Source organism: Eutrema salsugineum, unplaced genomic scaffold, assembly GCF_000478725.1.
Source record: "Eutrema salsugineum unplaced genomic scaffold, Eutsalg1_0 scaffold_10, whole genome shotgun sequence".
Taxonomy (NCBI): domain Eukaryota; kingdom Viridiplantae; phylum Streptophyta; class Magnoliopsida; order Brassicales; family Brassicaceae; genus Eutrema; species Eutrema salsugineum.
Genome location: NW_006256908.1, coordinates 6,191,557 through 6,216,424, shown reverse-complemented (window position 1 = coordinate 6,216,424; position 24,868 = coordinate 6,191,557). Strand labels below are relative to the sequence as shown.

Below are 24,868 nucleotides of genomic sequence, written 5' to 3'. Positions count from 1 at the left end.
ACCATCACTTTTTTCCCCCAAAGTTGATCATCATTTTCATACGAGACGTTGAAAGCTAAGAATGTTCGTACTTTGAAAAATTTGAATACAATTTATATTAATATAAGGGCCTAAATATAATAAAAATTTATCTAAAATGAGAATGACCACTTTGGCATTTTTATTCAAGGATTGTGCTTGGTTTATTGGAAGAGGCCAACAAAAGAATTACAACTAACTATCTACAATTTTGTGAATGCATGTGATGGATATTTTTGATGTGATGGAAGAAAAATTAGAAACCTACACGATAGAAATTTGAAAGACTTAACCGCTTTAACGAGTCAAAATCAATACAATTTTAGAATCTCCACACATTTAAATCAATTCTTAGCCGACTTATCTCAAAATCAATACAATTTTAAAATCTCCACTTATTTAAATCAATTCTTAGCCGACTTATCTCAAAATCATTACAATTTCAAAATCTCCACTTATCTCCAATGACATAATTTTGCAAATCAATATGTAAAGTGTAAACGTCCACGTACTGGCCAAAACATTAGTCCAAAAATTAATACACATATATATATATATATATATATATATATATATATAAACCAAATAACTAAACCAATAGATAAACGCTAGAACAAACGGGTAGAATCAAAATCTAAAACCACTTTTCAAAATGGATGTCCAAATACATGTTAGAAAGACTCATCTTAAAAAGTAACTTCCGAAATTGTGATGGATATATAGAGTCGAATTCAAAGCATTTGCTAGTTGATCATGCTCACACCGAACATGAAACGTCTTCATAAAACTATAATCAAGACGATTACATGAAAATTGATGTTCTCTATGCTTAGTTCTTCCGTGAAAGAAATATGTTTTCAAGCAATATAAAGAGTTACATTATTTTCGCGGTAGAGCACACAAGAAGAATCAGAATACAAAAGCTTAAAATTCTTCGAGATTACAAATAGTCCAAACCAGTTCACAAAATCCAAGAGCCAAAGCTCTATATTCTGATTTAGCCGAACTGCCAAAAAAAAACTGGTATACACTCATTAAAATCTTCTCATCTATATAACCATTAAAAGAACCATTAGAGACATCTAGCTGAGCCAAATTCCAATTTATCTTGACAAAGACACAAGGCCTGGTTTTTATCATCGTATGGGAGTAGTAGAGCTAAATTAAAATAAAGCGGCGAATAATGGAAATTTAAAAGAGTTTGTAGCTTACTTTGAAAATAACAATAAAACAAAAACCCTTTGCCTTCTTTCGGGCAGAGATTTTAGATCTTGTAAAACCCTATCAGACACATTTCGTGAAGAGAGAGAGAGAGAGATGGCGGGTCCTCTGATTCGATCTCTCTGGTCAAACACCACTCGAAGATCGCTCTCTTCTCATACATCAACTTACAAATCTTCCTATCTCAAATTCGGACACACTCTTTCGTCCTTACGCGCCTTCTCCTCCGCCACAGCTTCTACGGCTGTCCCCGGAGCTCCCAGCAGCTCGCTAGACCCAAATCGTCTCCGGAACGTGGCTGTGATTGCTCATGTCGATCACGGCAAGACGACGCTCATGGACCGGCTTCTCCGTCAGTGTGGAGCCGATATTCCACACGAGCGTGCCATGGATTCCATTAACCTCGAGCGCGAGCGAGGGATCACTATTTCTTCAAAGGTTTCTCATTTTGTTGAATTTCAGTCTACTTTGATCGAAATTAGAGCTAATTGTTACTTCACACTTTGAAAATGAGTGATTGCCCAATTTCTCATTTTCTTTCTTTTGTCGTTCTGTTCTTTTTTCTGTGAAGACTTTGAGTCATTTTCTATTGTATATTGATTCCTTGTTTATTAAGGTATCTCATTTCGTCTGTTTGGTAGAGCTAAGTGTTACTTCACACTTTGAAAATGGTTCTGTGTATAGAGTGGTAATTTGAATCCTCATCGAGACTGTAACAAAGCCGAAGAATTTCTATTTTTTTTTTCCCCAATTTGACTAATTTCTCCTTTTATTTCCTTTTTCGTTCGGTTCTTTTGTCTGTGAAGACTTTGAGTCGTTTTCTATTGTATATTGATTGCTTGTTGATTATTACCTTGTAACGTAACAGTTGGAAGTTTATGTGTAACTTTCCGACAGGTTACATCCATATTTTGGAAGGACAACGAACTTAACATGGTAGACACACCTGGTCACGCAGATTTTGGTGGTGAGGTATGTGGCTCATCCCTATAAATGGTTACTTTTAGCGTATTTTAGCGTATTAGTAGTGATTCTCATGCTCTTAACTCATCAGTGTGGCATATCGGATCTGTATATATTCCACGAGCCGATATAGATCCCAGTAGGAACACTGTTTTTACTTTGACAATAGAAGTTGATAGTTGTTAAAAAGTTTAGGCTTTCTTTCTATAACTCTTGAAGTAAGTTACTGGCTGGCATCTCAATTCACTTACTTTTTCCTAAGTGGCAATGAGATAGATGCAATAGAAATTTTCAATACCTACTCATAGTCGTGGTGATAGTTTTGCTATCTGAAAAATTAAGCATGAGTTTGTCCTCGAGCATTAGTACATTCGTTGGAGTAGAATATAGGCGATATATTTGTGACTATTCTGTATTTGAAATGTAGGTCGAACGAGTTGTTGGTATGGTTGAAGGAGCTATATTAGTCGTCGATGCTGGAGAAGGCCCTCTTGCACAGACAAAGTTTGTTCTTGCCAAGGCCTTGAAGTATGGGCTACGCCCTATTCTTCTCTTAAACAAGGTAGATCGACCTTCAGGTATGCGTTTCATTCACTTCCTCTATCAGTCAAGACTTGTTTGTCTGTTATATTTTGTAAAGATTTTCTTATCCTTTTATGTTTTTTTTTATTTGGAATGCTTCCTACGTCGCTGTCAGTTTCGGAAGAGAGGTGTGATGAAGTGGAGAGTTTGGTGTTTGATCTCTTTGCAAACCTTGGTGCTACAGGTAATTAGTATATCAGTGTTTATATGTATTCTAATTCATTTACACATGTATCCTATCATTGTTGACTAAATCAATATTTCGGTCTCCACTTTTAGAGGAACAACTAGAGTTTCCTGTTCTCTATGCCTCCGCAAAAGAAGGGTGGACATCCTCTACCTTCACCAAAGAACCTCCTGCAGATGCGAGGAATATGTCACAGTTACTTGATGCTGTAGTAAGACATGTTCAACCACCAAAAGCAAACCTTGATGACCCATTCCTGATGCTGGTAATTTAAAACTCCGAATAATGAATTTTGAACATGGGGGGGCAAATTTTGTTTATGCAATTTCGTTCATTTCTTCTATTGTCCTATATCAAGTAGCTGATCATTAAATTGTGTTAAGTAGGTGATCATTAAGTTGTGTTTCCTAATTATTGCTGAGATAGACTAACACAGTTCACATGATTTTTGTTAGGCGTCCCAAAGTAGTGTTTCATATAGATCACCTGTTTAACTTAAATGCTTCATATAGATAGTATTTTTAAAAGTTTTTCCCTTAAAAACAAAGACATCGGCTGGATTTTTTTTTGGATAATTCAGTGTTTTGTGACCTTCAGCTTTCCTATTATGAATGTAAAATTGCTCTGTAGGTAATATGCCAAGATTGGAAGATATTCATAAGTTTGTAACCTTTATTTTGAGGAAAAGAGATATTTGAACTGCTTAAGCCACTGGCAATGAAATTTTACTAGTGTTTTCGTTTCTGAACTCCAGGTTTCAATGATGGAGAAGGACTCCTATCTCGGACGAATATTAACTGGAAGAGTAACTTCTGGAGTTGTCCGTGTTGGCGACAAAGTCAATGGACTACGGAATACTGATTCTGGCTCTGAGAAAATAGAGGAAGCAAAGGTTTGTCTGTATATTGCTTAATACTTGGTCGGCCGTGTTTGTAAACATCGATACCTCATCTAAGCAGATACAAACATCTTTCTCATAGGTTGTGAAGCTAATGAAAAAGAAAGGAACGAGCATAGTTTCAATTGACGCCGCAGGAGCTGGTGATATAATCTGTATGGCTGGTTTGACAGCTCCATCAATAGGTCACACGGTAGCTAGTACAGAGGTAATATCCGAGTAGACTACGTCCCTAATTAATTTTTAGAAAATATATACGTGAGTTTTACATTTATCACCACCTCTCAAATTATATTGCCCTATTTGAAAATTAAGCAGCTTGATTGGGTATCTTATTTTTGGGGTCGTGCAGGTTACAACTGCACTCCCTTCTGTTGAGCTGGATCCACCAACAATTTCTATGACGTTTGGTGTCAATGACTCTCCTCTGGCTGGTCGGGATGGCACCCACGTATGTTTTAATTTTAGCAACAATGTTTTAAATTTTATCAACAAGTTGTAGCTCTAGCCACTGTACTCTGGTTTAAACTTGAAGCAGCTTCGGATATACCTTTGTGCTGCTGCATTGTTTCATCTGAATTCACCTATATGTTGCTAGCAGTATGAGTTGATTTGAACCTCCTAAGCAATATATGAAGAAATGTTGCGTTCGGTTGTAGACCACTGGATCACTCGATCTGGCACATGTTGATAAGCTATTGCTAATATGCATGCAGTTAACTGGAGGGAGAATTGGGGACCGGTTAATGGCAGAAGCTGAAACAAATCTTGCCATAAACGTGATTCCAGGCATGTCAGAGTCATTTGAAGTCCAAGGGAGAGGAGAACTTCAACTTGGTTTGTGCTTTTCCAATTTGTGCTCAGTGTTTCTTCACCTGTAAAGATTGAAATAATTACGTCAGAACATTTGATTGTATCTATTTCTCTGTGCCAGGTGAATTAATCTCTGTCGTGTCTAACAGGTATCTTGATTGAGAATATGAGACGGGAAGGTTTTGAGCTCTCGGTCTCACCACCTAAAGTCATGTGAGTTTCATCCTTTTCATTTGTGTTGCATTAGTTGCCCACATACTATATCAACCATATAGTTAGAGTTGGATATAGTTATAGTGGATAATTTATGTCGGTAGTTGTAGAGGCTTAACTTGTTGCTGTCATGTTACTCTTACTTTAAGCTAACGCTATATGTTTCTTCTGCGGGTTTTAAAGAAAAGTGTCTTACCATTTGTTTCATAAAGCAGTAGAAGAGTTCTCTTGTTTTTTTCCAAGTTATTTGATTTCTGTGCAGATACTACTACACTTGTACGTAAGCTAGTCTATTATTTATCTTCTAGGGATTACTTTCTAAAAACTTTATGTTGGTCTTCTTCTGATTTCTGTGCGTTTCTACTATCTGATTCAGGTACAAAACTGAAAATGGACAAAGGCTTGAACCTATTGAAGAGGTGACTATTGAGATTAATGAAGAGCACGTAGGATTAGTGATGGAAGCTCTCTCCCATAGGCGGGCTGAAGTTATTGATATGTGTCCTGTCCCTGGAAATGATGGTAGGACGAGGCTGTCATTAACTTGTCCTTCAAGGTTTGTTTAGCAACTTCAGTTACTTAAACTACTTTCATTAAAATCATTCAGTAATATGCTTTGAAGAAATTTAACCAAGGGATACTTGCGTTCTACAGAGGTTTGGTTGGGTACAGATGTGTATTTAGCAGCGACACCCGTGGAACTGGATTCATGCATCGTGCTTTCCTAAGTATGCAGCTTCTCTACTCTTTTCTCTGCCTCTCCAGACCCTTTTTCTCCTTTCTTTTCTTTGTTGTCTTCTTCTTTCCTAGGCATCAGTTCAGGTGAGTCATCTTTGATAAAGCGATGATCTACATAAAACAATATTTCTTGCATATATTTCTTAAGGCTTCAGCTTCAGATGTCATTAGTTTTCCTGTCGAAAGAGGGTTAATCACATATGCAAACGTATTGCTGCTTTTCCCACTACAATAATTGATTATTAGAAACGTCTACGATATCCAATTTCTTTTTGTCACTCTCTTCTCCAGTCAATAACTATTGTGTATTTCATTACTACAGAGTATGAAAAGTACCGAGGTCCACTTGGCAATGTTAGGAAAGGAGTATTGGTACGTTTATGGCTAACCTTTCTCTAGTGTATGGCTTTGAGGAGTCAATATCCTTTCGGTATCTCAATACATCACCATCTGATGTATAGCTATGAGGCTCGTTGTCTTATGGCTGGTTGTTGAATAAGAGAGATCCCTTTTTACTTGACGTCTTTCTTTCCTAAAAGTTGTGTCTCCACTCGTAAGTTATAATTAAAATTCATATTTCTTGATGAACCAGGTATCGATGGGATTTGGCACTATTACAGCTCATTCCCTGATGGGTTTGGAAGCTCGTGGAATCCTTTTTGTGGCTCCAGGGCTGGACGTGAGAACTTTCTAAATACGATAACATTTATGTGGTCCTCGTGCGTTTGATCCTTGCTAATGCTGCATCTTCTTCTGTTTTTCTGTCTTTGTTAACAGTCATACGATGGCATGATTATTGGTGAGCACTCACGAGATACAGATCTTGATGTGAGTTGATTCAACTCCCCCTTTTCATACTTGAAAAATCACAAATAATTGACTTAAATCCCATGGGCTCACTTGCATTGCATACTACAGGTTAACCCGGTTAAGGCCAAACAACTTACCAACATTCGCTCTGCTAACAATGATGAAAATGTGAAGCTATCTCCACCTCGCCACGTATGTACCCTTTTCTCTACCCCATCTTTTTTCACATCATCTATAGAGATAATAAAATCGCTTCTTGATGACTAAACTTTCTTGCTCTTTGTGTTGGTGTTTTGACCTGTATTGAGATATTTTCTTTAATTCTTTTCGATTCAGATGACACTTGAGGAAGCTATAGGATACGTTGCCTCAGATGAACTAATTGAGGTACAATGCTCATTGCTAATCGCAAATCCGGCCAATCATGAACCATAACAAAACTCTTGTTCTGGCTTCTTTTGTATTTACTGGATTTAATGTGTTCAGGTTACTCCAAAGACGATTCGGTTGAGGAAGAGATGTCTAGACGTTAACAAGCGCAAATCCTTGAGCAAACGAGCCAAAGAGTAACCTTCCATACTTAATTTTCCGGTTTTTATTAGTAAAGCTCGTTTGGTTCCGGCTCTCTTTCTTGTCACACAATCTTACAAAAAGAAAACTATTGAATATGTACGAGGAACATTCATATTATATAGATTCATAACTTATACGCAAGAAGATGCATTCTTCCATTACAAAAAGAAGATAGATCCATCCCGATATTATATTATCATTGTGTACCAGCGGATTTATCGTTATAAAGAAAGTTTTGTGGGTGGCCGTGTGTCTATTTAATGACACACATGTCTTGACTATTGAGTTATAGTATTCCCAATTTATAAGTGATATACACGAGTTTCAATATATCAGGAGTTTGAGATTATGCCAACAATAAAAAAAAGATTTGAGATTATAAGGAGATAAATAATCCATAATGGAAAATAAAATCAAACACCAATAAGCATTCTAGTATAAGCAATAATAAACAAAAAATAATCTACTTTTAGATCCCCCAAATAACCCTTAAAAAACGAACATAATCCTAAAAAAAAAAAATTAAAAAATCCTTAAAGAAAAACTAGGGTTTGAAGAAGAATGAAGGAGAGCATGCTAAAACTGCTCCACACACAAGGGCCTGAGACCGCATTGTAAGGAAGCATTGCAATCGTTGCAGCATCTACTGGAAGAACCTCAAGAGGATCCTCTAATGGAGGCGAAGGAGAAGGGTTAGGATTAGTAGGACTAGGTTTAGGGTTAGAAGATGAAGAAGGGTTGTTTGGTTGAACTATGGGAGTATTCTGTAGAGAGGCAGGCAAGACCAGGACGTGAAGCTTTTGACCAGATTCGCAGTGACCAGGCACACCGCATAAGAAGTAAAAGTGGCCGGTTCGGTTAAGGAGAACCGGTTCATACTCGGAATGATATGTAGCCAGAGGGGAACTAGGGTTGCACGACTCATAATCTTTGAAGCTCACTTCCATCACATTGTTGAGATCCTTGTCGTACTGAAAGATGAGAGCATCACCAACGTAGAAAGTCTTTGAAGAACACCATGTCTTGTAATAGTCAACGCCCATCGTTGACGTCCATCCGTTGGCGTCTCCAACTTCGTAAAAGGATGAAGCACTAGCTAATCCGATTAGTGACAATACCACAATTAACAAACTCATGATGTTTGTGTTCTTCATGATCGATGCTGATTATTCCCTTGATCGAGCTTAATCAGGTAGAATAACACAATGAGAAAAAGAGATCGATATAGGTTAGTTTTGTGAGGAAATTGTTTAGATTTGTTTGTGTTGTTTATATAGATACGTACCTAGATAGAGGCTTCAAATAATCCTTTTCCTTTTAGGATTGTAATTTCAATTAATTATAATAATGTTTGATAATAATAATGTTTGATAATAATAATAATGTCGGATATTCAATAATAATTAGTGAATTTTTGTTTTTTAACATTTTTATTCTTTCACACATATATATCTATTAGGAATATAAATTAATTGCTCAAATAAAAGAAATTAACTATAAGCAGAAATAGATTTATTTTTATAGCTAACACTAACATTATAAAATTTTATATTTGGTGTAAAAGAAGTATATAAGTTGATGTGATACTTTTTTTGTTTTTTTTTTCGTTTGTTTTTGTTTCAATGGTGATGTGGATATTTTCTGTAAAAGAAGTATACATGAAATCTGTTTCACGTTTTTAGGTACCTATCATGGTTTTGGTTTGTTTCTGCATATTATTCATATATTGAAAGAGAAAATATAACGCAAGTTTTGGGGTCGACATGAAACCCACATCCAGATATATAGTGGCCAGGCAATTTGGCACGCTTTAAACATATCTTGAGTACGCTAGTATGCATTGTTTGTAGCAAAAATTGAGTCGCGTACATATTATTATTATAATACTCAAATTATCCGGGAGAAGAAAAATTTGTTTGATTCCCCTATCATTTATTTTTGTAATAGTTTATATGAAAACATGCATATACATACTGCAGATTGTACGTATGTTAGTGCTGTAATCACTATTTAATAAAAACTTTGAATTTGACAATTTACAAATAAAGTCTCGTATACTATGGACTCCAATTCAGCTGACTAATTTATCGGCTGCTAAAGTGCAAGAAAGTACATAATTTAAATGAGCATAATTAAGAAAGGAAAAAAAAGAATTTGACTCCATTTATGATGTTGAAGTAAACAAAATCACTAAAGAAACAAAAAAAACTACAACTCCAAGTCTTCAAACGACGTACGTCTGATAAAAGGAAACAAAACGTGTGTGAATCTATCAAACAAAGACGATAAGAGAAAGCAAAAGAAATAGGGAGCAGAATCCGATCCAAACACGAGAGGTTGAAGCTGAGCTATGTGGAGCTGGTGATGGTCCCATCTGATACTGTGGAGCATTATTAACCGGTGAATCAGCCAACGGTGGAGACGAGAGAGAGCTTGGTGATCGGACCGGTCTAGGAACGGGAGCTGCAACGGGACCCAACGAGGCTGGTAAGACGTGGATTTGAAGCTTTTGTCCAACGTCGCAGTGACCAGGAACTCCGCATATGAAGTTTTGAACTCCCGGTTTGGTTAGTTTGATCATGTCAGAACCGGTTTGGTATGTCGCTAACGGGTTAGATGGTTCACAGAGCTCGAAATCGTTGGGAGTGACTTGAGTGACGTCGTGGTACTCGTTGTTGTATTCGAAGACCAAAGAGTCTCCGACTTTAAACGTTCTTGAAGAAGCCCAAGCCTCGTAGTCCACGCCCATCATGGTCCATCCTTTTGAGTCACCGACTTTGTGAACTGTTCCTCCCACGGCAGTTCCCAAAAGTGCCACAAGAATCATCAAAAAAGTGAAGAAGGATTTGCTTTTGATCAAAGCCATGGTTGATGTTTTGTTCTTCTTTTTGTTTCTGGGACTAGAGAATTGAGCAGCAGCAAATTAAGCAAACGAGTTTGGAAGAGATTTATGAAGTTTTAGGTTTGATTTGTGAGATGTTGAGAGGGCACTAAGATGTAACCCCCAAGTATCGTTTTAGCTTAATCCTTTTCCCATTATTAGGGTTTGAAGATTTTCCTTATTCTTTTAGCCGACTGATGTTTTTGTTAATTTGTTTAGGTCCTTTGTTCCCGTTTTCCATATAGATACAAATTAGAATAATACAAGGGACCTTGTCTACTTTTGATTTCCTTTTTTTATTTTTTTTTTCTTTTTGTATATTTCATTTTCATATTGATTTTTGTTTTCTTTTGTTTGTTTAATGGTTATACTTACCTGATTTGCCTCGTGTTTTGGTTGATTTTCCTTTTTACTTTATTTAACCTACTAGAATTGCCCCCTTAGAACGCTGTAAATAAAATAGATATACATTAGTACTTAATTAATATCAAATAACCTAGATAAACCTTCATAACTTTTATTGATGTAAATTTCGGTATCGGTCCTTACCAAATACCATATCAAAAGATAAATTTGAAATCTAAACAAGTTAAAATATTGTTATCAATCCTTTCCTAATTTCTAAAATTTCTCTATATATTTTAATGCGTGTTATATTCCTTTTAATTTTCTCTTGCATATTATTACAATCACTGCTCAATCACGCATCAAATTAGGAGTGTCAATAAAATGAAAAATAGAACAAAATTATAATATCAACGATTCGACCAAAAAAAGAAAAGAAATAACATCAATGGTATTTACCCAAAAAAAAAAAACATTAATGGTATTTACGTCTTATGTAGACACTACGTAACGTACTAGATGGAGGATAGAGAGCTCATAAACTTGTCATGGTGTAACTAACATTACTGGCCAAATCAAGGCTAGGCTTGTTCCCGACTGACCAAAAGTTTCCGAATAATCTTTTAGGAAGATTTTTGTTGAAGTTGCCTAATCTATAACTAAAAAAATCCACCCTATTTTATACATTGTCTTTTCTTAGTTCCACATAAATATAACATAACGTCTTTAGAGAAAGCACGTTGTTAGAATCTCACATTGATTGTGAAAGTTTCTAAGAGACTTAAGTAATCTATTAGTGAATAGTGATACCATGTTAAGTTAATTAATATGAGATCTTAACACTCTCCCTCAAAATATTGGTACGAAGATTATTAGCTTTCAACGACTCGTATGAAAATGATGATCAACTTTGCCACTTTGGGGGTAAAAAATGATGGTCGTCGTGTGACTACTATTTAAAGTTCAAATCACTTTAACCTATATTATCGTTGATTTGATCACACCAATCCTAAAGCATTGATAAATGTCGTTCTTCGTAGACCTTATCTATAAGACTATGTAAACTTCTTTTTTTTGGTCTGGATAAAACTGAGGATAAATTATTTCAATGATTTTATAGAAACATATCTTCTTTAATAGTAATAACACCTATCTTCTTTAATAGTATAGTCTTGAATCATAAATATATGGATATAAGGCATAAGATAGGTGTTAAGATCCCATAATTTTTTTTAATAAAGACCTTACATCTGACAATTTACAAATGATAATCACTTTTCCGATGTCTCAAATATAGTCATATACTATGGACTCACAGCTGACTAATTTCTCGGCTGCGAAAGTGCAAGAAAGTACATAAATTAAATGAGCACAAGAAAAAAAATAAAACTGACTCCATTTATGATGTTGAAGTACAAAAGCTCTAAAGGAGCAAACAAAAAACTACAACTCAAAGTCTCAAACCACGTACGTAGGATAAAAGTAAGAAGTGGAACCAAAAGGAAACAAAACGTGCGTAACTCTATCAACTAAAGACGATAAGAGAAAGCAAAAGAAATAGGGAGCATAATCCTATCCAAATACGAGAGCTTGAAGCTGAGCTATGTGGAGCTGGTGATTGTCCCATCTGATACTGTGGAGCATTATTAACCGGTGAATAAGCCAACGGAGACGGTGAAGGAGGCGAGAAGGAGCTTGGTGATCGGACCGGTCTAGGAACGGGAGCTGCAACGGGACCCAACGAGGCTGGTAAGACGTGGATTTGAAGTTTTTGACCTACGTCGCAGTGACCAGGAACTCCGCATATAAAGTTTTGGACTCCCGGTTTGGTTAGTTTGACCATGTCAGAACCGGTTTGGTATGTGGCTAGCGAGTTAGACGGTTCACAGAGCTCGAAATCATTGAGAGTGACTTGAGTGACGTCGTGGTACTCGTTGTTGTATTCGAAGACCAACGAGTCTCCAACTTGAAAAGTTCTTGAAGAGGCCCAAGCTTCGTAGTCCACGCCCATCATGGTCCATCCGTTCGAGTCACCGACTTTGTGAACGGTTCCTCCAACAGCAACTCCCAAAAGTGCCACAAGAATCATCAAAAAAGTGAAGAAGGATTTGCTCTTGATCAAAGCCATGGTTGATATGTTTTGTTCTTCGTTTGTTTCTTGAACGAGAGAATTAAGCAGCAGAGCAAATTAAGCAAACGAGTTTGGAAGAGATTTATGAAGTTTTGGGTTTGATTTGTGAGATGTTGAGAGGGCACTAAGATGTTTATATAGAGCCCCAAGTATCGTTTTAGCTTAATCCTTTTCCCATTATTAGGGTTTGAAGATTTTCCTATTTCTTTTTGCCGACTGATGTTTTGTTTAGGTCCTATCTTCCCGTTTTCCATATATGAGAGCTACATATTAGAATCATACAAGGGACATTGTCTACTTTTGATTTCCTTTTTCTAATTTTTTTTTCTTTTTGTATATTTCGTTTTCATCTTCATTTTTGTTTTCTTTTGTTTGTTTAATGGTTATTATACTTAACTGATTTGCCTCGTGTTTTGGTTGATTTTCCCTTTTTAATTTATTTAACCTACTAGAATTTCCCCATAAGAACGCTGTAAATAAAAGAACTTATCTTCAGATATAGTACTAAATTAATATCAAATAACACAGATAAATCTCCCGATTTAACAATATCTATATTTCATAACTTTATGTAAATTTTGATATCGGTACCGATAAGATAAATTTGAAATCGAAAAGATAAATTTGAAATCGAAACAAGTTAAAATATTGTTATCAATCCTTTCCTTTCTAAGATTTGTCTATATTTTAATGTGTTATATTCCTTTTACTTTTCTCTTGCATATTACAATCACTGCTCAATCACGTATCAAATTAGGAGTGTCAATAAGATTAAAAATAGAAGAAAAAAAGGAAATAACATCAATGGTATATACCCAAAAAAAAAAACATCAATGGTATTTGTACGTCTTATGTAGACACTACGTAACGACGTAACGTTCTAGATGGAGGATAGAGAGCTCATAAGCTTATCAACAGTGTAACTAACATTATTGGCCAAATCAAGGCTAGGCTTGTTCCCGACTGAGCAAAAGTTTCCGAATAATCTTTTAGGAAGATTTTTGTTAAAGTTGTATAACCAAAAATTCCCATATTTTTCTTTTCTACATCGTATTCTCTTAGTTCGGCATAAATATAACATATCGTCTTTAGAGAAAGCACTTGTTAGAATTTCACATTGATTGTGGAAGTTTATAAGATACCTAAGTAATCTATTAGTGATATCATGTAAAGTTAATGTGGGATCTTAACACGCTTCCCTCAATGAACATTCTTAGCTTTTAAAATCTCGTATGAAAATAATGATCAACTTTGGGGAAAAAATGATAGTTTTCATGTAACTACAATTTAAAATAAAAATTACTTTAACCTATATTATCGTTTATTTGATCACACCAATCCGAAAACATTGATAAATGTCGTTCTTCGTATACCTTATCTATAAGACTATGCATATTTCTTTTTTTGGTCTGAATAAAACTGAAAAGAAATTATTTCAGTGATTATATAGAAATATATCTTCTTTCAAAATAAAATAAAAAACCAAGTAAAGCAAGGCTGAAATATCGAGATCATTTGGTACCTCTGTCACAAAGCCTTGAATACTCAATAGCAACTTTTGTTTAAACATCCTAAATTTTGTAATGATGTTGACTTTTCTATTAAACAGTCACAACTTTTAGCAGCTAAGCTAAAGGTTATCAGAACTCAGAAGCTATGTTTTTGAAAAAAAAAAAAAGTTGGTATCTTGCACAGATTATAATGAGCACCTCTTCTTCTTCAATTATCATTTCTACGACCCCATGTTCTGAAGCTTCCAACTTTAAATTTGTTTAGCAGAAGAAGACAAAAGAACCACAATCAAAAAACATAAATTTAAAACTCACTTGAAGAACAAAAAATGACATTGCTACATCGCAACCTAATGAAGGTCATATTAATGCGAAAACACAGAACCCATCTCGTTCATTGTTCAATATCGTAATATTGATGATCAGTGCAATATCGTTATTAAACAAATAAGGAAAATTGAATAATAGTAGTCTTGAATCATAAATATATGGATATAAGGTATAAGATAGGTGTTAAGATCCCACATTTTTTAATAAAGACCTTACATCTGACAATTTACAAATGATAATCACTTTTACGATGTCTCATATAGTCATATATATATTATAGACTCCAATTCAGCTGACTAATTTCTCGGCTGCTAAAGTGCAAGAAAGTACATAAATTAAATGAGCACAAGAAAAAAAATAAAACTGACTCCATTTATAATGTTGAAGATTTGAAGTAAACAAAAGCATTAAAGGAACAAAAAAAAAACTACAACTCAAAGTCTCAAACGGCGTACGTAGGATAAAGTAAGAAGTGGAATCAAAAGGAAACAAAACGTACGTAACTCTATCAAACAAAGAAGATAAGAGAAAGTAAAAGAAATACGGAGCAGAATCCGATCCAAACACGAGAGGTTGAAGCTGAGCTATGTGGAGCTGGTGATGGTCCCATCTGATACTGTGGAGCATTATTAACCGGTGAATCAGCCAACGGTGGAGACGAGAGAGAGCTTGGTGATCGGACCGGTCTAGGAACGGGAGCTGCAACGGGACCCAACGAGGCTGGTAAGACGTGGATTTGAAGCTTTTGTCCAACGTCGCAGTGACCAGGAACTCCGCATATGAAGTTTTGAACTCCCGGTTTGGTTAGTTTGACCATGTCAGAACCGGTTTGGTATGTGGCTAACGGGTTAGATGGTTCACAGAGCTCGAAATCGTTGGGAGTGACTTGAGTGACGTCGTGGTACTCGTTGTTGTATTCGAAGACCAAAGAGTCTCCAACTTGAAAAGTTCTTGAAGAAGCCCAAGCTTCGTAGTCCACGCCCATCATGGTCCATCCTTTTGAGTTACCGACTTTGTGAACGGTTCCTCCAACAGAAACTCCCAAAAGTGCCACAAGAATCATCAATAAAAGGAAGAAGGATTTGCTCTTGATCAAAGCCATGATTGATGTTTTGGTTCTTTTTTATTTGCTTCTGGAACGAGAGAATTGATTAAGCAGCGAAAGAAAACAAAAACTTTGGAAGAGGTTGATGAAAGTTTTGAGTTTGATTTGTGAGAAGTTGAGAGGGCACATCGATGTTTATATAATAGAGCCTGAGGTGTCGGTCGAGCTAAATCCTTTTTCCATTAGAGATTTGAAGATTTGGATAATTCCTAGTGTCTATTGATATTCCTAATGACCGTGTCTAATCTGAATTTCCTTATTTTTCCTTTTGCTGTTTTTTTTTAACAATATATTTCTATTTTTTTATATATTAGGTGTTTAGCCCGCGCCTTGCGCGGATGGAAATATTTCATCAAATAATCATATTAGTTAGATGATTAAATTTACCGAATATATATTATTAAAACAAACACAAATATAACAACAATGTTAAACATATGATCAACAAAAACATAAAAATAAAATAATAACTAATAATACTTATTTGCAGAAACTAAGAAAGACCAAGAAGACCAATAATTGTACCAAAACCATATTGATTAAAAGAAAACAAAAAACAGATTTAAAAAAATTATAAAACTCTTTTTTATATACAACATTCATAGTCTTGTTTTATGACTTCATTTTTTTGGATGTAATCAAAATTTTAAGTCATTTCTTTATCGTTATCCTAGAAACAACAACATAAAACTAACAAAGCGAAAAAAACTATACACTTATAATCAGTATAACAGAAATTAAAAACACGAAAAGATGAAATTACAGTGATAGAATGTCGATCAATAACTCTCTTTCTCTCTCTCTCTTTATCTCTCTTTATCTTTCTCTCTCTCTTTCTCCCTCTCACTCCCTTTCTCTAAATTCCTCTATCTCTTTGTCTCTCTCTATTTCTCCCTTATACAAGTAAGAGAAACCATCATATCATAATCTTATAAAAAAGTACAAGTAGGAGAAAACGTCACTTTTCTGCCAGCATTTCAAACAGGGTTTGTACCAGCTTAATATTCTTAAATCCATATCTCATATTTTGTTTTAGCATACATCATTATGTTTTGAGGGCCACTAACATCTTCTCTTATGGTATTAGAGCATAGATAAACAATCTTTTTGGTACCTTTTGCCTCTCTTTCTTGTCAATTGTTATCGTTTTTGCAAGCACGGGTGCGAAACAATGGTATTAGAGTGTAGGTAAACAGTTTCTTTCTTAGTTTTTGTCACTCACAAGCGTGATACGAAACCATGGTATCACAGCATATGTAAACAAGCCCTTGGTAGCTTTTGTCTTTCGTTCAGGTCAGTTCTTACATAAACTTACATATACCTGAAGGTTTTAACATTCTTGACCAAAACAGAAATTAGAAACACGGAAGAGACGACGTCATAGTGATAGAATATCGATTAATTACATATCTTTGAAGACTTAAATCTCTTTCTCTCTCCCTTTCTCTCTCTCTCTCTAGACACCTAATTTATATCTCCCTTCATTCTTTCTCGAGAATCTCCAACATGTTCTTCTTATACTTCTTTTTCAAAAAACTTAATTCCACAATAGATAGGTTTAGTCTTGTCTTCTGCAATTTCTCCTCCTCTCTTTTGCTCTCTTAGTTTTCTTTCAATCATTTTTGCCATCTTGCATTCTCATTCTTCTTATCAATCAACTATTCCCTTGTATATTTTGTGCTTTTCCTAAAACATTTGAAACAGGGTGTAGAACTGGTTTTCTATTGTCAAATTCAATATCTCTAAAATATCTTTAATCATACATCGATATGTTCTGAGGGCCATTTCCATTTTCACATGTGGTATTATAGCATAGGTAATCAATCTCTTTTATAGCTTTTGTCTCTCTTTCTTATCAATTTTTGTCTTTCTTGCAACCACATGCAAAACCCAATTTATTGGGGCGTAAGTAAACAATTTCTTTCAGATGTACCTGAAGGCTTGAACTTTCTTGTCAACCATATCAAACAGTAATCAGAAACACGAAAGATATGAACTAACGGTGATAGAATAGAGATCATTTACATGTCCTTGAAGGCTTAAAGAGTCTCTCTTTCTCATTTTTTATATCACTCAGACACTCACACATTTTTCGCCGACAAAACATCTTCATTACTTTAACAACTATTTATTGTACCTTCAGTACTTTTTATCAAACATTTCAAGCAAGGTTTAGCACCACTTTAATATTGTCAAATTCAATATCTTTGAAATTTCTTTGATCATACATCAATATGCTTTGAAATGTAAAAACACTTTGTCAACCATAGACACAATCGCAATGTTCGGTTTCACTCCAAACTCCTCCATCGGCTTGTCTGAAAGAATCTCTCTTGGATGAAAATACTAAGCAAAAAAAAAACCTTTTTACTTTACCTCGATAAGTTTGTGATGCATCTCTCTCTCTTGTAGTATATTGAGAACATTTTGTTGAAGAACTTTTTTGGAGTTCCTTCTGAATTTTCCATGAACAATTTGTTTCACAATTCCTCAGCGTAGTCTAGCCGTTTATCTTTTGCTAGGGCATAATGAGAAGTAAGTTCCACATCCATTTTGTCCTTATGAAAATTCAGAAACCTTTTCTTTATTCATCTAACTAAAAGATAGAAGACGCTCCGTGAAACAGCTCCTCTTACTTTATAGAAACACATGTTTATAGTTTTGTATCATTCTAAGGGTTCCCAAAACCAAACAAAAGAAAAACGCCAAATTAAAATCTGATAACAAAAAGATTACAGACAAGAAATTTTTGTAAATAATTTATACATCGAATAAAACTCACGAAGAAATACAAAACCTAGTTAAAATTACACACTATATAAAGAAAATTTTTCAATTTGTAAACATAACAAATAAGGGTGCCTCAATAAAACAGAGAATATGCAACTACCGGATGACTACAAGAAGCAGCAAATTCACCTACACAAAATAATGAGAACGATTCAACAATGTAACATCTAAAATCTACAAACAGCCCATTAAACAAAACCAAAGATCCATGAAAGCAAAAAAAAAAACAGAGGCCACAAAAGATGAAGAGCGTTATGAGAAAGGAAGATGACATAGAATATAAAGTCTAAGCTAAAAAACCACAGGAAAAACACCAAAAAAAAAAAAAAGAAAACAAAAGTAAAACTCATAATTAAGACCAGATACGTGTTACACATAAGAAACCGAAACCTCGAACGAAAAGAAACAATGCATACACCACTCCAATATCTCAGAATGAACAGAAAACGATAAAAGTAAACCCATGATAAATAAAGAGGATTAATCGAACAAACCTCATGGGAAGCCAGAAAAACTAAATCTGGGGGTTGTATCTATGACAAAAGAAGCACAGGGACGTGATAGGATTGGGGTACCGATCAAGTCAAACCTGGATTCTTAAAAAAAGGATACAAAATACAAAGATGCTTCAATCAAAGGTAACCAAAGGAACCAAACAAATAAATAAAACAATAGAAGAGAGAACCTATACTGGGTAAAAGAAACGGTCAAAGAGGAAACAAAGAATGAAATCAGTCATCTTAACATTTTACCAAAAAAAAAAAAAAAAAGAATGAAATCAGTTGATCAGATTTAGATCTTCGACAACCAGATTTAGGATAATCTAAAAACAAAGATAGCAAAGAGACTCGAAGACGTGAATACCAGATTCGTGATGAGGAAATACTTGTCTAAAGAACCAGTTACAGATTTATACAGAGGTCAAATCTCCGCCATACGAAAAAGAGATCAACATGGGAAGAATTTGAGGTTTCACAATAATTCATTATCTCCAAAGTAAAGAATCTCACATGGATTCCCTGAATCAACGTCATCAACAGCAAATGGAGATGGAAAGTCAAAACTTGAAAACCTTCTCCTTCAAAAAAGTAAAACAAAATTCGATCAGTACATATATAAACGAATACACATAAAGCCAAAAATCTACAAACCATATTAAGTATGGCTAATCTTATGTTGATTCACAACATGAGACACATAAATACTTAATATTGACCAACGGAAACAAACCTTAATTAAGAGATATGAATGAATATATTTGAAGCCCCAAGTTGTGTAACATTTAAGAAACATATGGCTTAAATAGCAGTGTATCTGCTTCATATAGCTCAAAAGAATCTTGAAAGATTAGGAAAAATGACTCAAAATCTCCAAGAAAAAATGAACATATCGAGGCAATTGTTGATCGAAAGTCGCAAGCTTTACAGCTTTTTTAAATCAATTCAAATACTCATACCCACCAAGGAACATGGTTAACAATTTAAAACAGAATACATCAAAATCAAATTTGTAGAATAGCTATTCTATAGATCCATCTCATAGCTAATGAACTGAAAGTATAACAAAGGATTGATGGGATTGTATAACTGGAAACGAATGATGACCAAAACCCATTTACGGCGAACCAGAGCCATCACCACAAAAATCGAATTTAGAAGGTAAAAGATAAGAATTAGATGAAAAGGAAACTTAATCCAATGAGAAAAACAAAAAGTTGGTATGTTAATCATCATAAAGTTAATCATCTCGCAAATAACCAATTTAAAAGATAATGCTAGGTTAAACCTACGACGTGAATTATCATGTCAAGAATGTCAAACTTAATAAAAAAAATATGAATGATCTAGAAAGGCAATTAGCTTGATATACGATCTAGGGTTTTAGTTTTTTTTTATTATTATTATAACGGCGGCCGCATGTCATTGGGCTGTAGCCCCAATTAAGTTTTTCGTGTGTTAACACAATATTAACCTACACGACCAATTAGTAACTATAATCGGTTATCAAAAATCGGTTGGATTTTTGGTAGACATTAGGCGACTTATTTTTTTAATATAAACCATTTTTAAACTTAATTTGAACCATCAATTATATTATAATATTAACTAATTTTTAATAATAATAAGTAAAAGGTAATTAGCCACCCTGAGATTGAATGAGAAAGTTTAAAACTAAAATTTTACTTCGCTTATATTATATATATATATATATAATATCTTTTGAATAGTTCGTAAATTATATGTTTAGTTTTCATCAGATTTTTCCTTTATTGCTCTACTTATCTGATTTGCTTCGTCTGCAAAGTTTAATTCATTTTTTTTAATAAACTTTCGTTACTTGCTAGGATTGAATCCTTCAAATCGATGGTAATAAATAGTTTTTTTATAGTACAATATTTAATTTCGATCAAAAACAAAAAGATGGTTAAATGTGTATTTATTTTCTCTGATTTGCCTCATATATTCGTTTGTGTTGCAAAGTCGAGTTCATCAATTAACTACATACTAACATTAATTGAAACCCTGAAATCGGTGGAAAATAAATGGAGTTTATGTAATTCTATGAATATGAAATTAGTTAATGTGGAATACAACTAAGTTCAAATATTCTAATAAAACTACACATAATAACATTTATCTTGCAAATATTAAAAACAATATCAATAACCAACAAACTTCTTTTCTTATTCTACAACTCATACCATGACCTGTCAACGCATCGACCGCCTTCTCCGGGACACACTGCTTGTAAGTTGCAAGACGATATCGTAAAGGTTGTGGCAGACTCTTATCGCAATGGTTTGCTCATGATCACTAGCTCAGCTACTACTTATTGCTCATAGTTTCATCCTCCTTGGCTTTTTAACTTTTTTTTCGGACAATGAAATCACTTTCTTTAAATGCTTTTGTAATTGTCTCTACCTCGCTACAAATTATGGTAATATAAATTCACATCATACATTAGCATTATATATCGTATATTATATATCAAATTGTTCTTAAAAAAAAAACAATTTGGCTACTCATCATTCATTGATTTCAAAGCGAAAATACAAAATTATTACATAACTACAAAAAAAGATTCTTCAATAAACAGAAATATGCTTCATGTACTAAAGATGATGAAACCAAAAAGATTGAATTTAAAGATTCTGTCACTAGTAAAGCTTTACACTAATTTTTTATATATCTGTTATGTTCCTTCTTTGTGTGATATGAGAATGCTTGTTTAGTCTTCTTTTCTTTATATATATATAGATCAATACGTTTATACTATCACTAATCCATTCTGTTTACGTCTGTTTGCAATAATATAAAAAACTGATCGCATTAACGTATAAGCCAACCAGACAGAATTGTAAAGAAGCAAAACCTAATTTATAGAGTAACGCAAGAAAACATCCGGTGTTCATTGTTCAACAATAAACATTGTCACCCGCTAACAAAAGGATGAAAAAAGAAGAAGCAAGATCTCAATAACTAAAGACGAATTAGAAAGCTAAGAACAAAGCCAACAAGCTGAAGCCGATCCAAGAAGCTAACTTCGTGGCACCGCTTTGAAGAGGAGATGGAGCAATCTGATGTTGATACTGTGGAGCGTTGGCCGGCGAAGGAGACGAAGAGGAACTTGGTGATTGGACCGGTCTAGGAACCGGAGCTGCAACGGGACCCAATGAGGCTGAAGGAGACGAGATTGAGCTTGGTGATCGGACCGGTCTAGGAACAGGAGCTGCAACGGGACCCAACGAGGCTGGTAAGACGTGGATTTGAAGCTTTTGACCTGCGTCGCAGTGACCAGGAACTCCGCATATAAAGTTATGGACTCCCGGTTTGGTTAGTTTGACCATGTCAGAACCGGTTTGGTATTTGGCTAGCGGGTAAGACGGTTCACAGAGCTCGAAATCAAGGGGAGTGACTTGAGTAACGTCGTGGTACTCGTTGTTGTATTCGAAGACCAAAGAGTCTCCGACTTGGAAAGTTCTTGAAGAGGCCCAAGCTTCGTAGTCCACGCCCATCATGGTCCATCCTTTCGAGTCACCGACTTTGTGAACGGTTCCTCCCACGACAACTCCGAGGAGTGCCACAAGAATCATCAAACAAGTGAAGAAGGATTTGTTCTTGATCAAAGCCATGATTGATCGATGTTTTGGTTGTTTTTGTTTCTGATCAACGAGAGAGTTAAGCGAAGCAAAGCAAACGTGTTTGGAAGAGATTTATGAAGAGTTTGATTAATTGGTGAGATGTTGAGAGGCACTAAGATGTTTATATAGAGCCCGAGATATCGTTTGAGCTATCCTTTTACTATTAGGGATTGGAAAATTTTCATATTTCTTTAACCAATTTAGATATAAACCGACTGATGCTTTATTTAGGTCCTTTCTTCCCGCTTTCCATATATGTGAAAGATACAAATTACAATCATACAAGATTACAAGGGAAGGAACCTTATCCACTTCAAATTTCCTTTTTCTAATTTTTTTTTGTATATTCAGTTTTCATATTGATTTTCATTTTTTTTAGTGTAATGGTTAATACCTCTTTGATTTGTCTCGTGTTTTTGTTGACTCTTCCTTTTTTTTCTTATCCTACTAATAACGCTGTAAATAAATGATATATTTAAATATAATTGAGATACAGTATTTAATTAATGTCTAATAAAATAGATAAGTTTCCCGTTTGAATAATATCTATATTTCATAACTTAATTGCTTGTAAGTTTTGTTATCGGTCTGAACCAAAAACCATATATATATACCAAAAGATAAATTTGAAAACGAGACAAATTAGAATATTGTTATCATTTCCTGTCTAAGATTAATGTTTTTATCAATCCTTTCCTTTTATTGTGTTGTAAGCAAAGCGTTTCACACGCGCAAGCTCGTATCAAATTAGGACTGCCAATTATAAGATAAAAAAAAGGAAAAAAATAAAGAAATAACATCAACGTATTTACGTCTTATATATGCACTACGTACCGTACTAAAGCTCAAAACTAAGTTTACATGAAGGACGCTATAGAAGCTCATAAGCTTGTCATCAGTGTAACCAAAATTGATGATACTTGCCCAACCAAGGGGAGGCTTGTTTTGGACTGTTAGTGTTCATGAATCTCACGAAGAATATGAAGAAAGTGAGAGAAAAATTCTATTATTCATCTGTTGAATCTGTTTACAATGACACTCAGCTTATATACTATGAGTGTTCTCAATCTCGGTTTACATATTAACTAGAGGTATTGACTTAACCAATATAATCCGACTCTAATAACCTAATATGTGTTCAGGAAAATTTTTTTGTTGAAGTTACAATGTTGCATAGTCTATAAGTCTATAACTTAGAGTCTCCCATATTAAAGAATTTCCGCATAAATATAATATAAGTAGGTTTGTCCCATGGCATAGGTCAAGTAGACAATGGACTAGGGCCCAAAATTTTTTTGGCTTAATTTTTTATTAGATTTTTTTTTTTACTCTTAAGAAATAAGGCACATTTTTTAGAAATAGACTAGGACCTTTCATGGGCTTGGGTCAGCACTGAATATAAGGTCTTCAGAGAAAGCATTTTGTTAGAATCCAACATTAAAGATTTATAATAATAGATCTAAGTAATATCTAGTGTCTAGTGATACTAAGTTATGAATGTGGAATCTTAACACACTCACTTGAGATAATGTATCTACACTCCATGTCAAACTGATTCCTACCGTCTTACTCTAGGAACAGTAATAAACCCTATTCCAAACACTTTTGACTCATGATAAATAACCTCGACTCTGATACAATGTTAATTTTTATAGGTTTTTAACTCAACAAGAGTTAGTATTGAGTAAATTGATTCATATCTTTTATATACTACTTAATTATATCATTTCTAAAATTCTGATGTGAAATCTTAACATATTTTCGCATAAAAATTTGTCAAATTATCTCAGGTTCTAAATAAGGAACATCCACGAGAATCTTGTCAGAAATATAATAAGGTAAACAAGTATTTATCACAATTCGCACATGTAAAGACTCGAGAACAAGCTAGTAAGCTTTGACAACCAGTTAGAGCTTGAATTCTAGCTTGCCAACTCTGCCATCAAAGTCATTTGCAATCCACTTTTTGACACCAACATCAACCAGACCGAGTTCTATAACCAGACATTCTAATAAACCGAGCTGTGATAGTATCATCCAAATAGAAAACCGTGTACCCCCATCAGTTCATCAATATCTAAACGAGCTAATTCTGTCTTCAATTCTACAGCTCTTACTCTTGATGAATCATTGGGCAATGTGTATTAAATATTTTTCTCAACCATATCGGGTAGCAAAAGCTGTCCTGGCACCTTTTTCCTCATCGAAGCTACACCAACAATTTAGGTTCAAGTTTATACACACTTTGATAGAACTCTCTGAGCCTTATTATTTGGAGACAATTTGCTATATAGACTAAGACCCGGTCAAAATTTGCCAATAAGGAAAAACAGTGTTTCAGGTGAAAATTTTGAATTCCAAATTGTGGCAGATTACGAAAAAAACCCTCAAGCTAACTTTTTCTATTTTGCTAATTGTATTTTTGATTTAATTTAAATGACGGAAGAAAAGATAATATCGACCTCTATAGGTTCCTATAGATAGTGTAGGTCTGCTTGTAGGCATTTGAGAACTACAAAATATAACAGCTCTGGAATTTCTCTCTCATCAATCTTCTTTATTTAACATATAAGTTATACAATTACATAACTTCTTATCAAACTACATACTTTGTTAGC

General features: G+C 34.5%; 6 protein-coding genes across 6 annotated transcripts; 1 reads left to right on the top strand and 5 right to left on the bottom strand.

The window, feature by feature from the left end:
• The first annotated feature begins 1,283 nt into the window (after positions 1-1,283).
• On the top strand, positions 1,284-7,259 carry LOC18027125 (GTP-binding protein TypA/BipA homolog). Its single transcript, XM_024148057.1, has 18 exons — positions 1,284-1,677; positions 2,137-2,211; positions 2,630-2,780; positions 2,900-2,968; positions 3,064-3,236; positions 3,726-3,863; positions 3,952-4,077; positions 4,222-4,320; positions 4,586-4,706; positions 4,832-4,895; positions 5,272-5,451; positions 5,550-5,623; positions 5,956-6,005; positions 6,226-6,312; positions 6,411-6,461; positions 6,552-6,635; positions 6,780-6,830; positions 6,930-7,259. The coding sequence occupies exons 1-18, from the start codon at positions 1,336-1,338 to the stop codon at positions 7,011-7,013; spliced, it is 2,019 nt and encodes a 672-aa protein (XP_024003825.1). The 5' UTR covers positions 1,284-1,335; the 3' UTR covers positions 7,014-7,259.
• Positions 7,260-7,549: 290 nt separating this feature from the next.
• LOC18027124 (mavicyanin) lies at positions 7,550-8,170 on the bottom strand. Its single transcript, XM_006410165.1, has one exon. The coding sequence runs from the start codon at positions 8,168-8,170 to the stop codon at positions 7,550-7,552; it is 621 nt and encodes a 206-aa protein (XP_006410228.1).
• Positions 8,171-9,288: 1,118 nt separating this feature from the next.
• Positions 9,289-9,882, bottom strand: LOC18027123 (mavicyanin). Its single transcript, XM_006410164.1, has one exon. The coding sequence runs from the start codon at positions 9,880-9,882 to the stop codon at positions 9,289-9,291; it is 594 nt and encodes a 197-aa protein (XP_006410227.1).
• A 1,885-nt stretch (positions 9,883-11,767) lies between these two features.
• LOC18027122 (mavicyanin) lies at positions 11,768-12,370 on the bottom strand. The gene has a single exon (XM_006410163.1). The coding sequence runs from the start codon at positions 12,368-12,370 to the stop codon at positions 11,768-11,770; it is 603 nt and encodes a 200-aa protein (XP_006410226.1).
• Positions 12,371-14,722: 2,352 nt separating this feature from the next.
• On the bottom strand, positions 14,723-15,316 carry LOC18027121 (mavicyanin). Its single transcript, XM_006410162.1, has one exon. The coding sequence runs from the start codon at positions 15,314-15,316 to the stop codon at positions 14,723-14,725; it is 594 nt and encodes a 197-aa protein (XP_006410225.1).
• A 6,283-nt stretch (positions 15,317-21,599) lies between these two features.
• Positions 21,600-22,241, bottom strand: LOC18027120 (mavicyanin). Its single transcript, XM_024148479.1, has 2 exons — positions 21,799-22,241; positions 21,600-21,735 (listed from the first exon to the last, which is right to left on the bottom strand). The coding sequence occupies exons 1-2, from the start codon at positions 22,239-22,241 to the stop codon at positions 21,600-21,602; spliced, it is 579 nt and encodes a 192-aa protein (XP_024004247.1).
• Positions 22,242-24,868: the final 2,627 nt, after the last annotated feature.